We start from the raw sequence: 15,300 nt of genomic DNA, 5'->3' as shown, positions 1-15,300 counted from the left end.
TATATATCTAAAAATAATTATAAATCATTTCTTTATTCTAGGAATACACACGTGTAATAATATATAGCAGGATGGACTTTCACTCCACTTTACATATATATTTTTTGTTATAATATTAAATATATAATATATGCTATAGCTAAAAGTTGGGTGAGAGACAAAAAAATAAATAAATATTAAGAATAAGGCATATATGTGCCTATAAATTTAGAGTAATTCTATAAATATTTAATCCTTCTCAAAGTATCTTATGATAAAGAAAAAAAAAAAAAAAAAAAAAAAATAATAATTATTCTACATACATATATATATATATATATATATATATATATATATATGTTTATATATGTTTATATTTTTTGCATTACCATGTTTGAAAAGTCGTGAGCTGGGAAATGCACTAATTCTGGTTTCAATATAAAGGACAAGAATACAACTAATGCAGCATAACCTTCAAATAATGATAAAGGTCTATCAGGTATATTACAAAATTTATGAAAATATTTAATAGAAAAGAGAGCATATTTATATGCTCTTAAATACCATATTTTATTTTGTGTATAATTATATAAATATAAAAAAATAATTCCATTTCCTGATATACCATGACACAATCCTAATCCTTTTTTTAATAATCCTTTTCTCCATATTAATAATCCCATATTATTTATATATTCTTTATTATATTTTGTTTTAAAATATGTTGGTATATTATCATATTCCAATAATTTTATTAATAATATAATATAACCTATATTTCCATGACACCATTGTAATAATATTTCTTTTTTTTTTTTTTTTGTTTTTTGTTCAGAAGACATATTATCTATTTTTACTGATGAATATATATTAAAATTATCAGTTGAATATAAAGTTAATATTTCATCTGTTACTTTATATATTAAGTGTATATATTCATCTAGCTTATTCATAACCTTATTTTTTAAATTATTATCACCATAAACATCATCACCATCACCATCATCATTATTATTATTTTTTTTTTTATTACTTTCCTTTTGATCACTCTTTGCAGATTTATTTTCCATTTCTAGTGATACACATAAATCATCTATATGATTTTTAAAAAAATGTATCAGCTTGAATAATACAAAGAATATACCTGCATATCCATGAGCAGCACCCAAATATATTTTTTCATGCCATTCATAATATAAAGAAAGAGATGTTAAATCATAAAAATGTCGTCCTTTTTCTATTCCATAATCAAATATAGAATTCATAATATAATATAAATATTTTAATATAATATATTTTTTTTCTTTGTATTGCATCCAAATATTTTTACAAAATAAAAAAGAATATATATATCCACATTTTCCATATAACAATTCACATTCTGAATTCACTTTTAATAATTCATCCTTATATTTTATTAAATGATTTATTAACATATTCAAATATTCTATATGTTTTTCATTTCCTAAATAATAATATATCATACTACATAAACTATATATACCTGTGCATCCTTCAAGAAATGTTATACTATTCTTTCTTTCTTTATAATTATCCATATATCTAATAATGTCTTTACAATATAATAAATATTTATTATCTTTACTATTCTCATATAATATCATATTCATATATAATATTCCTCCTATACCACAATATATTGAACTATTCCTATGATAACTTAAATCACTATTTAACTCCCTCACATATTCATTGATTTTCTTTTCTATCATATTTCTATTCTCTTCATTCTCTTCAAAATTTTCTAAATACGAATTCGACACATATCTATTTTCATCACTCATCGTGAAAAATAAAAACAGTGTTATATATTTTTAAATCGATATATTTTTTTTATTTGACATACAAAAAAAAAAAAAAAAAAAAAAAAAATTGTGTGACTTATTAAATTAGAAGAATTAAAATATGTAACATTTAAAAAGGAAATATTTTTTTTTACTATATACTAAGAATTAATATGACTCTTACGATAAAAAAAATATATACGAGCCATATAATATATATATATATATATATATATGTGTATACAAATAAAAATTATTTTACACTTTAAAAAAATGAAAAACATATAAATATTATATATATATAATATTTGTGATGGAAGAGCAACTTTTATATTTTACACACATAATTTAAGAGTTTATATATATTTTTTTATATTTCCTCATATATTTTATATTTTTCTGTATACACATTTATTATAATAAAAATAATTTCACATATATATATATAAAGAGAATCTTTTAAAAACAATTAAATATTTTATAAATTTTATGAAAAAATTATAATCAACTTTTTATACTACATAAAAAAATAAAATATTATATATATGTTTCTTTTTTTTTCAAGTAAAACATATATAAAGATATAACCCTTTACACATATATAATATTAAGGACACATATTTATAATGTATTTTAACATTATATTTTTTAAAAGGCAAGAAAAAAATATTAATATATTTACTAATATATACATATATATAATCTTATTTATACCCTTTGATTTGTTCTATATATAATATTATATAAAAACAGATTTACTCTCATACGAAAATATATATATATATATATATATATATATATATATATATATATTTATTTATATGTACATTTTATTAACCTCTTTTTATATACATTGTCATTTTGAATATATTTTATTAAATCGTTCTACTACCATGTTTTATATATTTATATCACATATTTCATTTTATATATCTTAAAGAACATTTATTTTTTATAAGTTAAATAAAAGTTTAAATATAAACAATATAATAAATATTTCATTTTAACTTTCCACCTAATATTATGTTTTCATATATATGAAACCCTCTTCAATAATTTATATTTTTTTTTTTTTACTTTTTCATAAAACGAACAGAAAAATACACATATATATAATATATATATTACCATATCATAGAAATATATTCCTTTGAAAAATTTCATGAAATAAATATTTAGGATGGTCTAATATTCATAGATTATAAAAAATATTGAAGGTAAAAAATTTATTATACCAAAAATTATCACATATATATATATATATATATTTTGTATAGTACTTTTTCTATTCCTTTTATATTACACAATCTTCAAAAAAAAAAAAAAAAAAAAAGAAAAAAATTCCTTTTATATAATGGCGTTATAGTAATTAAACATTTTCTAATAATAATTAAATAATATAGATAATGCTTTTTATATTTTTTTATATACCATTAAAAAAAAAAAAAAAAAAAAAAAAATGATAATCATATATATAGATATGTGATGATTTATATAATAATAAAATTAATATATTACATATATATAATATTATTTATTTTTTTTTTTTTTCTGTTGCGTGTGGAAAGAAAAGAAGAAAATATTAACTATATAATAATAAAACAAATAATTATATTATATTATATAAATACTGAGAAAAAAGAAAAGAAAGAAAATGAATTATTAAAATATAATATTTTTTAATATGGTTAATAAGATCGTGTCCATTGAAGATTCCAAAAATTTTTTTTTTTTTTTTTTTTTTTTTTTCTGTAATGCGCACATATAAACATAAACACCCAAAAAAAAAAAAAAAAAAAAAAAAAAAAAAAAAAAAATTGTAACTTACCTTTCGCAATTTTTTTTCCTTCTTATAAGTACCTTAATATATATTAAAAAAAAAAAAAAAAAAAATATATATATATATTATATATATATAGCACATTTTTCTACTTATAGAGAAAAAAAAAAAAAAAAAAAAAAATGTGTACCTGTATATAATTAAAAAATTTTATACCTTATATATTTTATATGTGAAATTTCTTAATTTCTTCTCATTTTATATATATGTATATATGTGCCTTCTTTATTTTTTGTGTCAATTTTTATTTTATATAATTAATTAAAAAAAGAGAAAAGATAATATTATATATATATATATATAAATGTATATATTTTATTTCTTTATTTTTAAATATTAAATCCATTTTGTTTTTAGTTATATTTTAAAAGATATAACATATATATTCCCCTTTTTTTTTATTTTTTTTCTTTTTTTATTTTATAATTATAATTTAATATTCTTAACTATTCTTAATAACCACTCCTTTTTTATTTTCCACATTTCTATATAAATATAAAAAATATATATATATATATTATACACATTTTACAACTAACATGTTACATTTGACATTTGACGCTCTACAATTAATATTTCATATTTAACAGTTTATATTATATTTTCTACATATTCTTTTTTTTTTTTTTTTTGTTCTTCAGTATGATTAAAGTTCATATTGAATTTTACATATACGTCTTTCTTTGAAACAAATTAAATATATAAATATATATATGTATAACTTTATTTTATTTATTTTTATTTTATTTTTTTTGTAATGTGTTACTTATAAATTGTGTATCAATCAATTTCCTTTTTTTATGTCAAGTATAAATATATATTTATATATATATATATTTTAATTACATGCATTTATTATCAAATATTAAAAAATTAATAAAAGAAGGCATTTTTGAAAAAGGGAAATTTTTTTTTTTTTTTTTTTTTTTTTTGTTTCATATAATATATTATATGTTTATTTTATTATATTTTTCATTATATAGTGTTATTTTACCTTTTTTTTGTTATAAAGATGTATTAAAAAGGGAAATATATATGTAAAATCCTATTAATTGAAACCTACCATTTTTCTTCCTTTTTTGTGTGTTTAAATACCATATGTTTTGTAAACCTTATGTTTTTTATATTTTTATTCTATAGTCATATATATATATGTATATAAATACATTTATATATATATAATAAATTAAATTATTTCATTATAAATATATATATTATATATATAATATATATATAATATATATGTATGGGATAATAGTTACATAATAATATTTTTATATTTATCCTATCATATTTTATTCCATCATTTATACACCAGATTATTTATATTATCATATTTACAACAACCTATTTAATTCATTTTATTTACACCAGACTATTTATTTCATCATAATTTATATTTTTCCTTTTATCATTTTAATTTAATTTTTTTTTTTTTTTTTGTTCTTCACACTACACTTGTCTCATATTTTGAAAGTGAGGAAAGTCAAATATAAATAAAAGATCAAAAGTGTGAATGTAAATATTGAATTATTATATATATATATATATATGTATGTATGTATGTATTTTTTTTTTTTTTTTTTTTTTTTTAATTTTTACCTGACTTGTTCATAAAAAAAAAAAAAAACAAACAAAAAATTTTTAAAATGGCTTTAATTAATTTCAAAGAAAAAATTCAAATATTGTTAAAGTTAAAAGAATCTTTAATACCTCAAATTGATGGTAATTTTATAGGACAATGGGAAATGGAAGCATTAAAATATCAGAATACAAGTGAGAATATAATGATAGAATTAAAAAATGTAAATTTTATAGAAACATTGGTTAGTGCTATTTCTTCTCAATTATCTTATTTAAGAATAAATTTACAAAATTATGCAAAAATGAATGAACAAGAAAAAGATAAATTTAAAAGATTATATGTATTAGCAGCTCTAGGGTTGATAGCAAAATTAAAATTAATTTTATTTTTTTCAACATATGTAAATTCAAGAGATGACACAAATAATAGTAAATCCTTTCCTATAATAAATGAAAATACATATCCTTCACAATTATCTCATAATATGGAAAATAATTATGACATGACCCTTTCATTAAATATGAGCAACAATAATAATATTAATAGTAACAATAATAATATAAACTGTAATAATAATAATAATAATAGTGATAATTTTATAAATCCTAAAGAATCACAAAGTTTAAATATGTATAACAATAATGCAGATGAATTTTATGTTCATTATCAAAATAATACAGACCATTATAATGATGGTTTTACAAATAATATGACTCAAAATAATATAATGAATTTTAATGCACCTGTCAATAACGTAACATCAAATAATAATATAAATAATCTTAATATAAATAATATGAATGTAAATAATATGAACGTAAATAATATGAATATTAATAATGTAAGCAATATGAATAATGTAAATAATAATAATAGTAAAAAGAATAATAAAAGTAATAATAATAATAATAATAATAATATAAATTGTAATAATAGTGCAAATAATTTTGCTAGCCATTTTACAAACAATACAGAAGATATGCAATTAAATTCTATCAATAATTTTGTTACAACACAAAATGAAAACATAATAAATGGACCTTCACATACATCAAAAAAAAGATCTTTAACAATTGCTCAACCACAAAATAATAATAAATCTATTAACTTTATAAAAAACTTACAAACATTAAATGGAACAAAAAATATTACAAATGAACATATGATAAATTATAATGAACATGTCATTAATGATGAATCTCAAAGATTTTTACAACAAAATCAATATACAAAGTATACAAATAATGTCAATCAAAATGTATCTCCAAATAATAATGATAATAATGAATTAACTAACTGTTCTATGAATTTTAATAATTATTATCAACATCAAAATAATGCTAATAACACAATCAACAACAATAATAATAATAATATTAATAATAATAGTATACATGACAAAAATATTATCCAGTCATATAACAATAATAATATGTATACATTCAGAGATGATATTTATAAAAATAGTTATTACATATAAATTAAAAGAAATTCATATATTACATGTTTATATATACATATTGTATACATTATTTATATATTTTTGAACATTATTTTTATACATAACACAATTAATGCAATGGACATAATAAATAATATTTTATTTTTTTTGAACGAATTAATTTATTATAAGAATTAAGTTTCTTTTTGTTTTCAAAAAATTAATATGTCTCCCTTTATTTTTGTTACTCTAAATATATATACATATATAAATATATATATAGAGTTATTTATTTATTTGTTTATTTTATTATTATATTGTTAAATATGTTATTATATATATATATATTTATTTATTTATCCTTTATTTCATCATCTTTCAAAGTATCTCTAAGATCTTTTAATTTTAATAGAACATATGTTATATCCATATAAATTTTTCTTTTAATTTTGTTTTAAACAATAATATTTTAATAAATTGTTAAATTATTTCACCATACATGATGGTAAATATATAACTCATCTGTTATATTATCTTGCCTGTCAGTTTTACAACACAAGTGTGTATATATATTACTATAGATCTATTCAAAAAATATATACATACATATATATATATATAAATATATGTATATTTAATATGTTCATTTGGTTGTTCGGGTCTTCCTATTTATGTAGGGTGAATATGTATTGTATCATTAATAATGTAACCATAAAAGTAATATGTTAATATGAGCAGGAAGACTTGTCTATTTTAAGGTTTTACATTATCATAAAGGATAATTATAATAATGTCCTCATAAATAAATATAAATATATATATATATATATATATGAGTTATTAATAGGGTTGAAAAATGAACATTTAGAAGAAATTATATGGAAACATTTTAATATACCATATTACTTATATATTATTATACTATTATATATAAAAAAAGAATTTAAAAAATAATTTTATGTTTTATGTTTTATATTTTATGTTTTATGTTTTATATTTATATTTTTTAATATTTACAAAAAAAAAAAAAAATGAATAGTAACAAAATAATCAATTTACAAAGATGAATTAAACATCGTATCTATGATGATGAAATATAAAATTGTGAATAAAAAAAAAAAAAAAAAAAAAATTAAAAAAAGTAAATTCCAAAGGAACTAATTAAGATAAGTTTAATATTTTAGCCTTCTTTTGCTTCGCATCACCTACACAATATAAAAATAAATAAATAAATAAATAAATAAATAAATAAATAAATATATATATATATATATATATATATATGTAATGATATAAAAAAAAATACTCATGTGTACATATACTCATAATAATTACCTAAAAATAATTCAGTTATTTCTATGTGAGGTGTTATAAAAAAATATTGTTTATCATTATTCTTTTCAACAAAGTCACAAAAGAGTCTCATACTAAAAAATAAATAAATAAAAACAAATATATAAATATATATATATATATATATAAATACACATATATATATATATATATATATAAACACACACATATATATATATATATATGTAGAACTACTTATTATTATATTTTCTTTTTACTTTTTGACTCTGGTAAGCTCATCCATGTATACATCTAATTCATCAAAAATATGAAATGAAGAAGATTCTGTTAAAGAAAATGAAGCCAATAAAGCCATTTGTATGGTTGATCTTTCTCCTCCTGATAAAGAATTAATTTCCATATAAACATTATTTGAAATATCCTGATTAATTGATACCATGACTTTTAGATTTCTATTTATATCATCAAATTCAATTTTTCCTTTATAATTATTCATAAGTTTTAACATATTTTTAAAATGTAATGTGATTTGATTTTTTGTTTTTTCTAGAATATCTAGAAATTTAGATTTTCTTAATGTGATATTAGAAAAGTGCATATCATAATTATTTCTTAAATCAGATATTTGTTTTAATTGTTTTTCAAAACTTTTTTCATCATTTATATATTGTTCAATTAAATTATTATAATAATCTTTTAAATTATTATCTGTATTATTTTCTTTTTCTATATATCCATGCATTTTTAATATTTCTAATATTTCTTTTTTTTTATTACATCTTTTTTTCCATAATATATCTTCATATTTTTCATTTAACATATCTATTGAATCATTTTCAAAAATATTTCTTTCTATTATACTATGATACTTTTCATTCATTTTATTATTTTCATCATAATATTTATCATTATTATCATCACTTATGTTATTTGGATCTCTATTATTCTGATCCATATTATCTACTTGTTTTATATTATCATTTAAAACATTACTCACAATATTTTTTTTTACATATTCTTCTAATTCTATTAATACTTCTATTTCACCTTCCTTATTATTCCCCACTTTTATTACACTTTTATTATAACTGTCTTTGCTGTTTTCTAACATATTTTCTTCTTCACCTTTTGAAGACATAAAAATTTTATTAAAAGAATTTAAACATGACAAAGGAATATTCACTTTAATATGCTGTTCATCATATTTTGTTATATTTGCTGGATTTTTATGAATGACAAAAATAGTTTCTATCTGATAATTTTCATTTAATTTGTTTTCTTCGATAGAAGTGCAACTGGTTTTTATAGCATCATCATTGTGGTTATCATTGTGATTATCATTGTGATTATCATTGTGATCATCATTGTGATTATCATTGTGGTTATCATTATGATCATCATTGTGTTCATCATTGTGATGATTATTATCATTTGAATTATTCACATAATTCATAATATCCCCCACATTTATATTATCCTCCCTTTTTTTTCTCCTTATGATTACATTTGTTATAGTCCAGTTTTCATATTTATCCTTCAATATTAAAAATGGATTTCTCAAAAATATTTGATCCAAATCAAAAGTGTTACGTATCGATTCGAAATATATACTATGTAATTTATTTATTGATATGATAAAATTTTTTTTTTTTTTTGATGCGATTTCATCATTTTTAAGTTTATCTTTTTCTAATTTAATTAATACTTCTTTCAAATTATCATATTCTTCTATTATATATTGAACATTTTCTTTTTTTTTTTTTAAATATTCCTTATGTGTAGATATAAAATATTTATATAAACTATTATTATTTAATGCCTTATCCTTTTTTGTTTCTAAGATGCTTATATAGTCATTTATATCTTTTATATATTCATCAATTTCTTTAATATCATTATTTTTTTCTTTTATTTCGATATCTAATTGTTCTGAAAAAATATTATCATGGTTAGCTTTTAATTCATCTAAATTTTTTAATTCATATTTTAATTCATCTTGAGAATATTTACATTTTTCTAATGATTCGTTTAAACTATTAACAACATTTTTATAAGATAATATTTTCTTGGACATGTTGGATATTTCATCTTCTTTTTGAATTTTTGTTTTTTCTAGTTCTTTAATTTGTTCTTCGTTTGTTTGAAATTCTGATTGCAACAAATTAAGATGTTCAACAAGATTTTTTTTTTTTTTTTCTTCATCATCATCATTATTATTATTATTACTATTATTATTATTATTATTACTATTATTATTACTATTACTATTATTATTATTACTATTATTATTATTTATTTCACTTTGTGTTTTCTTTTCATTTTCCATATTATTGTTCGTTTTCTGTTCATCCTTAGTCCATTTCAAAAAAAGAACATCTTTATAATATTCCTGCTTTGATGGAATATAATGTAAACTTTCATTTGATAATATTTTTACTAATACAAAATCGTCTATGACATATATAGACTTTATAATTTTTTTATCATTTACATGTAATAATTCTTGTAATTCTTTAGAATTTTTACATATTAGAGTCTGTAATATTTTAAAATTATCATATAGATAAAATAATAAAGGTGTAGGCAATAAATCGATATCTAAAAAAGAATATATGGTATTACCTTTAATACGACTTAATAAAAAATATATATTTTGTAATAGTTTCTCTCGATTAACATGCATGAATGCATTAGTTATGATTATATTAAATTTACTCTTATTTTCTATATCCATTTTATTCAAATGATTTTTATCTTCATAACAACTGACAAGCCATGAATAAAATATATCACCTAAATGTTTTTCTATAATAGATAAAATTTTTGTATTTTCAACAGGTCCTTTTAATTTTATGTATTCACCTACTGGACCTATAGGTTCATGTTTAAAATAAAAGGAATTATTATTATTTGAAGAATTGTTTTTATTTTTTTTCTCATCCATCAATATATTATTATTATTAATATTATTATTATTTTCATTTGTCTTATCATTTGTCAAATTATCATGATATGAATTTTTCTCAGACATGATAGTTGTCATGTTAAAATATTTTATAATATTATTTCTTACATTATATATATCATATCCATATATATATATTTTCTTTTTTATTTCATTATTTTTAATTTTTTGTAATTTATTTGATTGCATAGATATATATTTTATCTTTTTATTAATATCATCAATATTATTTTGATACTTATTTATTAAATAATTCATTTCATATATTGAATTTTCTTTATTATTAATTTCTTTAATAAGTTCAAGTTCTTTATCATTTTCTGTTTTAATTTTTTCTTTTAATAAATTAATTTGTGATTCATATTTATTTATATATTCTTGAACAATATTTTTATTATCTTTAGCTTTTTCAAATGAACTAAGATAATTAAGAATTTCATCTTTTCTTTGTATATGTTTTATTTTTATATTACTTAATTCATTTATCATATTATTATATTTAAATATTTTATCTATATTCTTTTTTATTATATCATTATATATATTATAATCTTTATGTAGCACATCTTTTAATTCATTTTTTATATCTTCATTCTTATTTATTAAAGTATTCATTTTAAATTCTATACTATATAAAATATTTTCATTTTTAATACTTTCATATTTTATATATTCATTAAAATGTAAAATACAAGTTTTTAATAGTTCATAAAATATTATTTTCTTATAATTACAATCATATAAATATAATATATTGAAATTCTTTTCTAACAACATATTCCTTTCACGTGATATTCTTAATTCTTCTTCAAATGGATTTAATAATAATTCTTTTTGTTTTATTTTAATTAAACAGTTGTTTAAAAGCTCTTCTTCTTTTTCAATTTCCTCTTCTACAATATTTAAACCTACTGAAGTCATAAAAAATTTATGTAATGTTTTTGCTGTTATATTTGAAAAAAATTGTTTTCCTTTTTCTTGATCTAAATATACACATGGACTTTTAATATTAAGTTTGATAAAATTTAAATAATTCTCAATGAATGACTTTTTTCTTACATATTTATTTTGATTAAATTTATTGTTTTTATTTTTGCTACCCAATATATTATCATCATTATAAATATTATCATCATTATTATTGTCATATTTATTGGGGGATATATGTTCACTTTTTTTTTTTTTTTTTTCTAACATATCCCTTGTTATATCTGATGTGTAAATATTTTTTTGTAATCCATATAAATAAAATTTATTAGAATGAGAAGAAAACATTCTTTTTATTACAATTACATCTCCATATATATCACGTTTATAAGCATTATTTCCAGAATTTGATAAAAATATTTCTATAGAACATACTAAATTCTTTTTATTCTTATCATAATCTTTTATATAGTTAGCTAAATTTATATCTCTTCCTGCATGTTTGCCTTGACTACCTAATCCAACAGCAACAGCTTGTGCAATTGCACTTTTACCTCTACCATTTTTTCCAATTATTATATTTTTATAACAATTAAATGTTAATTCTAAATTTTCATGATTTAAAAAATTCCTTATTCTTAATTTTATTATTTTTCCAGTACTACCATAAAAACTTTCTAAATCTACATCGTCTAATAATACATTCATACCACTTATATCATTTTCTATCTCATCATCCAATTGGTCTCTTATAGAATTATTTAATACGTTCTCTTCTAAATTATTCATACTTTCTATATTATTCATATTCTTCTTATTCTTTATATCTCTTTTTTCTTTATCTGATGACTTTTTTTTTTTAGGGCTCTTAAAATCAACTAATGAATCCTTACTATCATCTTCATCCTTTAAACTTTCGCTTTCGCTAGCAAATAAATCCTTCATATTTACAACATTTTTTTTGTCATTCATATTGTCATTCATATTATCATTCATATTGTCATCCATATTATCATTCATATTGTCATCCATTTTATCATTTTTATTATCATTTTTATTATCATTTTTATTGTCATCCATATTACCATTTATATCACCACTTATATCATCATTTCCATATCCTATTTGTGCCTTTTTTCTTTTCTTATTATTTAAGCTACCATTTATATTTTCATTTAACTCATTTGTCGAAATATTCTTTGTTGATATGCTATTAATTTCTTCCTTACCATTCATATTAAATCATTATAATATATATATATATATATAAGTATATTATAACTTTTAATATATATTATTATATATTTCTTATTATAACTCTTTCTCTTTATTATATTATATTAATATCATATTATATCTCACTGTATTTTTTCCTTCATAAAAATATTTCATGATTACATAAATATATTTATATATATAAATATATATACATATATATATATAACATAAAAAGGTTTGTTTTAATCAAAGATAAATATTTTAAATATTACCTTTTTTTTTTTTTTTTAAAAGAACAAGTAATCAAAAAAAATAATATAAAATAATAAAAAAATAAATAAAAATGCACAATCTAATATATTTTATAATAATATATATATTTTATTATTGGTGAAAAAAAAAAAAAAAAAAAAAAAAAAAAAAATTTTAGTAACCATAATAAATGAATACGTTTTACACACTTGAATATAATTTGATCACAAATTTTTGTTCTTCATTTCTTTTTGGTTTTTTTTTTGGTACAATCTTAAAAATATGAGAACATTAACAAATGATTTTTTTATTTTGTAAAAATATTATATATATATATATATATTTATTTATTTAATATTTTATTTATGTTCCTATGAAATATATTAAGTGGAATATTAAACTACTTTTTAACATCTCACTTAATTTATATACTTTTAATATTTATATATAACTTATAATTCATATTATTGATACATTATAATTTTTTTTTCTTTTTGTTAATGCTTTTTTAAAATTATTAAAAATAAAAATAAAAAATATAAATATAAATATATATATATATATATATATATATATATATATATGTATGTATCTATTTATGTATGTAGGTATATATATACACAATTCTTAACAACCTATGGATTTTTTTTAAGTATTATAAAAATTTTGTCATTCAATATGATTTTTTAAAAAAACGTACAAACATATTAAAAAAAAAAATATATATAAATATATATACAAAATAGACATATACAACTAATTTTTTATAAACCTTATATGAATAAAATGCTCATAATATATGATACATTTTAATCCAAAAAAAAAAAAAAAAAAATTCAAATGTAAAAATAGTGCAAATATATAAATATATAAAATATATATATATATATATATATATATATTTTTTTTTTTTTTTTTTTTTTTTTTTTATGTGCAAATATTTTACATTCACACAACAAATTTTTATTTATTATAATGTTTCATTTCTTATAAGGAGGAAAATGAACCCATAATTTAAGCATTAAATTATACTTAAATTGTCATTTTATGAAACAAAAGGATATATATATATATATATATATATATATAATAGGATATGTATATGTATATATATTTTAACGGAATATAAATATATAAACATATAAATAAATATATATATATATATTATATATATATACATATACATATCATTTTGTAAATAAAAATTTTTCTTAAAAAAAAAACAGAAATCACGGCTTTTTTTTTTTTTTTTCCACTTCTTTTTGTTTCTTCTATATATATATATATATATATGTATGTATGTATTTATGTGTATTATCCTTTATGCTTTAATTCTTTAACCTTTCATACATCTGATCAATTTCCTTTTTAAATCTCTTTTTAGCTTCATGTCTTTTAATTTTTCCGGTGGGTGTCATTAAATCATTTTCTATAGTAAATGGCTCAAGAGTAAAATGAATATCTTTAATTTGCTCAAATCCTTTGAGTCCATCTTTTTTTCCTATGGATGTTAAATCATTAATAACATCAGTTTTAAATTCTGGTAATATAATTACTTCTTCATCAGTTGCTTTGATTTTCTTTTGAGTTCTCCATATATCTATAGAATCTGTAGATGGGCAAATAATACAAACTAGAACAGATTCATAAGAATATCCAAATACGAAAATTTGGCTAATAAATAAAGATTGTTTATATGATGCTTCAACTTTTTCTACAGCTACATATTCTCCTTGTGCTAATTTAAAAATATTTTTTTTTCTATCTATAATAGTTAATGATCCATTTGGATTAAATGAAACAATATCTCCTGTACGAATAAATCCATCTTTTTCTAATAATTCATTTGTTTCTTTTTCTAGTTTGAAATAACCTAGGTTGCATGTACTTGGACCTCTTAAATACAATTCACCTTTAGGTGGGTTGTCTGTTACTAAGTAATTCATTTCTGGAACAGATACAAGTTTAAATTCT

At 17.7% G+C, this 15,300-nt stretch overlaps 4 protein-coding genes across 4 annotated transcripts in view; 1 reads left to right on the top strand and 3 right to left on the bottom strand.

The window, feature by feature from the left end:
• Positions 1-350: 350 nt before the first annotated feature.
• Positions 351-1,784, bottom strand: PADL01_0524400 (G-protein coupled receptor, putative; the record flags this gene model as incomplete). The annotated part of the gene is made up of 1 exon (XM_028685617.1): positions 351-1,784. One exon carries the CDS (start codon positions 1,782-1,784, stop codon positions 351-353), a length of 1,434 nt encoding a protein of 477 aa, XP_028537098.1.
• A 3,489-nt stretch (positions 1,785-5,273) lies between these two features.
• Positions 5,274-6,689, top strand: PADL01_0524300 (conserved Plasmodium protein, unknown function; the record flags this gene model as incomplete). The annotated part of the gene is made up of 1 exon (XM_028685616.1): positions 5,274-6,689. One exon carries the CDS (start codon positions 5,274-5,276, stop codon positions 6,687-6,689), a length of 1,416 nt encoding a protein of 471 aa, XP_028537097.1.
• A 1,122-nt stretch (positions 6,690-7,811) lies between these two features.
• PADL01_0524200 (conserved Plasmodium protein, unknown function) lies at positions 7,812-13,092 on the bottom strand (the record flags this gene model as incomplete). The annotated part of the gene is made up of 3 exons (XM_028685615.1): positions 7,812-7,855; positions 7,986-8,077; positions 8,222-13,092. 3 exons carry the CDS (start codon positions 13,090-13,092, stop codon positions 7,812-7,814), a joined length of 5,007 nt encoding a protein of 1,668 aa, XP_028537096.1.
• A 1,562-nt stretch (positions 13,093-14,654) lies between these two features.
• The window catches only part of PADL01_0524100 (acyl-CoA synthetase), a gene marked incomplete at both ends in the record, with an annotated part of 2,022 nt that continues 1,376 nt past the window's right edge, over positions 14,655-15,300 (bottom strand). Inside the window, one exon of the mRNA XM_028685614.1 lies at positions 14,655-15,300. This exon is cut by the window's right edge and continues 1,376 nt beyond it. Coding sequence (XP_028537095.1) covers positions 14,655-15,300 — 646 coding nt within the window.

This window comes from Plasmodium sp. gorilla clade G2 (genome assembly GCF_900097015.1).
Source record: "Plasmodium sp. gorilla clade G2 genome assembly, chromosome: 5".
Classification (NCBI taxonomy): Eukaryota; Apicomplexa; class Aconoidasida; order Haemosporida; family Plasmodiidae; genus Plasmodium; species Plasmodium adleri (nom. inval.).
Note: the sequence above shows the minus strand (reverse complement) of the source record. Positions and strands in the feature narration are given on the sequence as shown.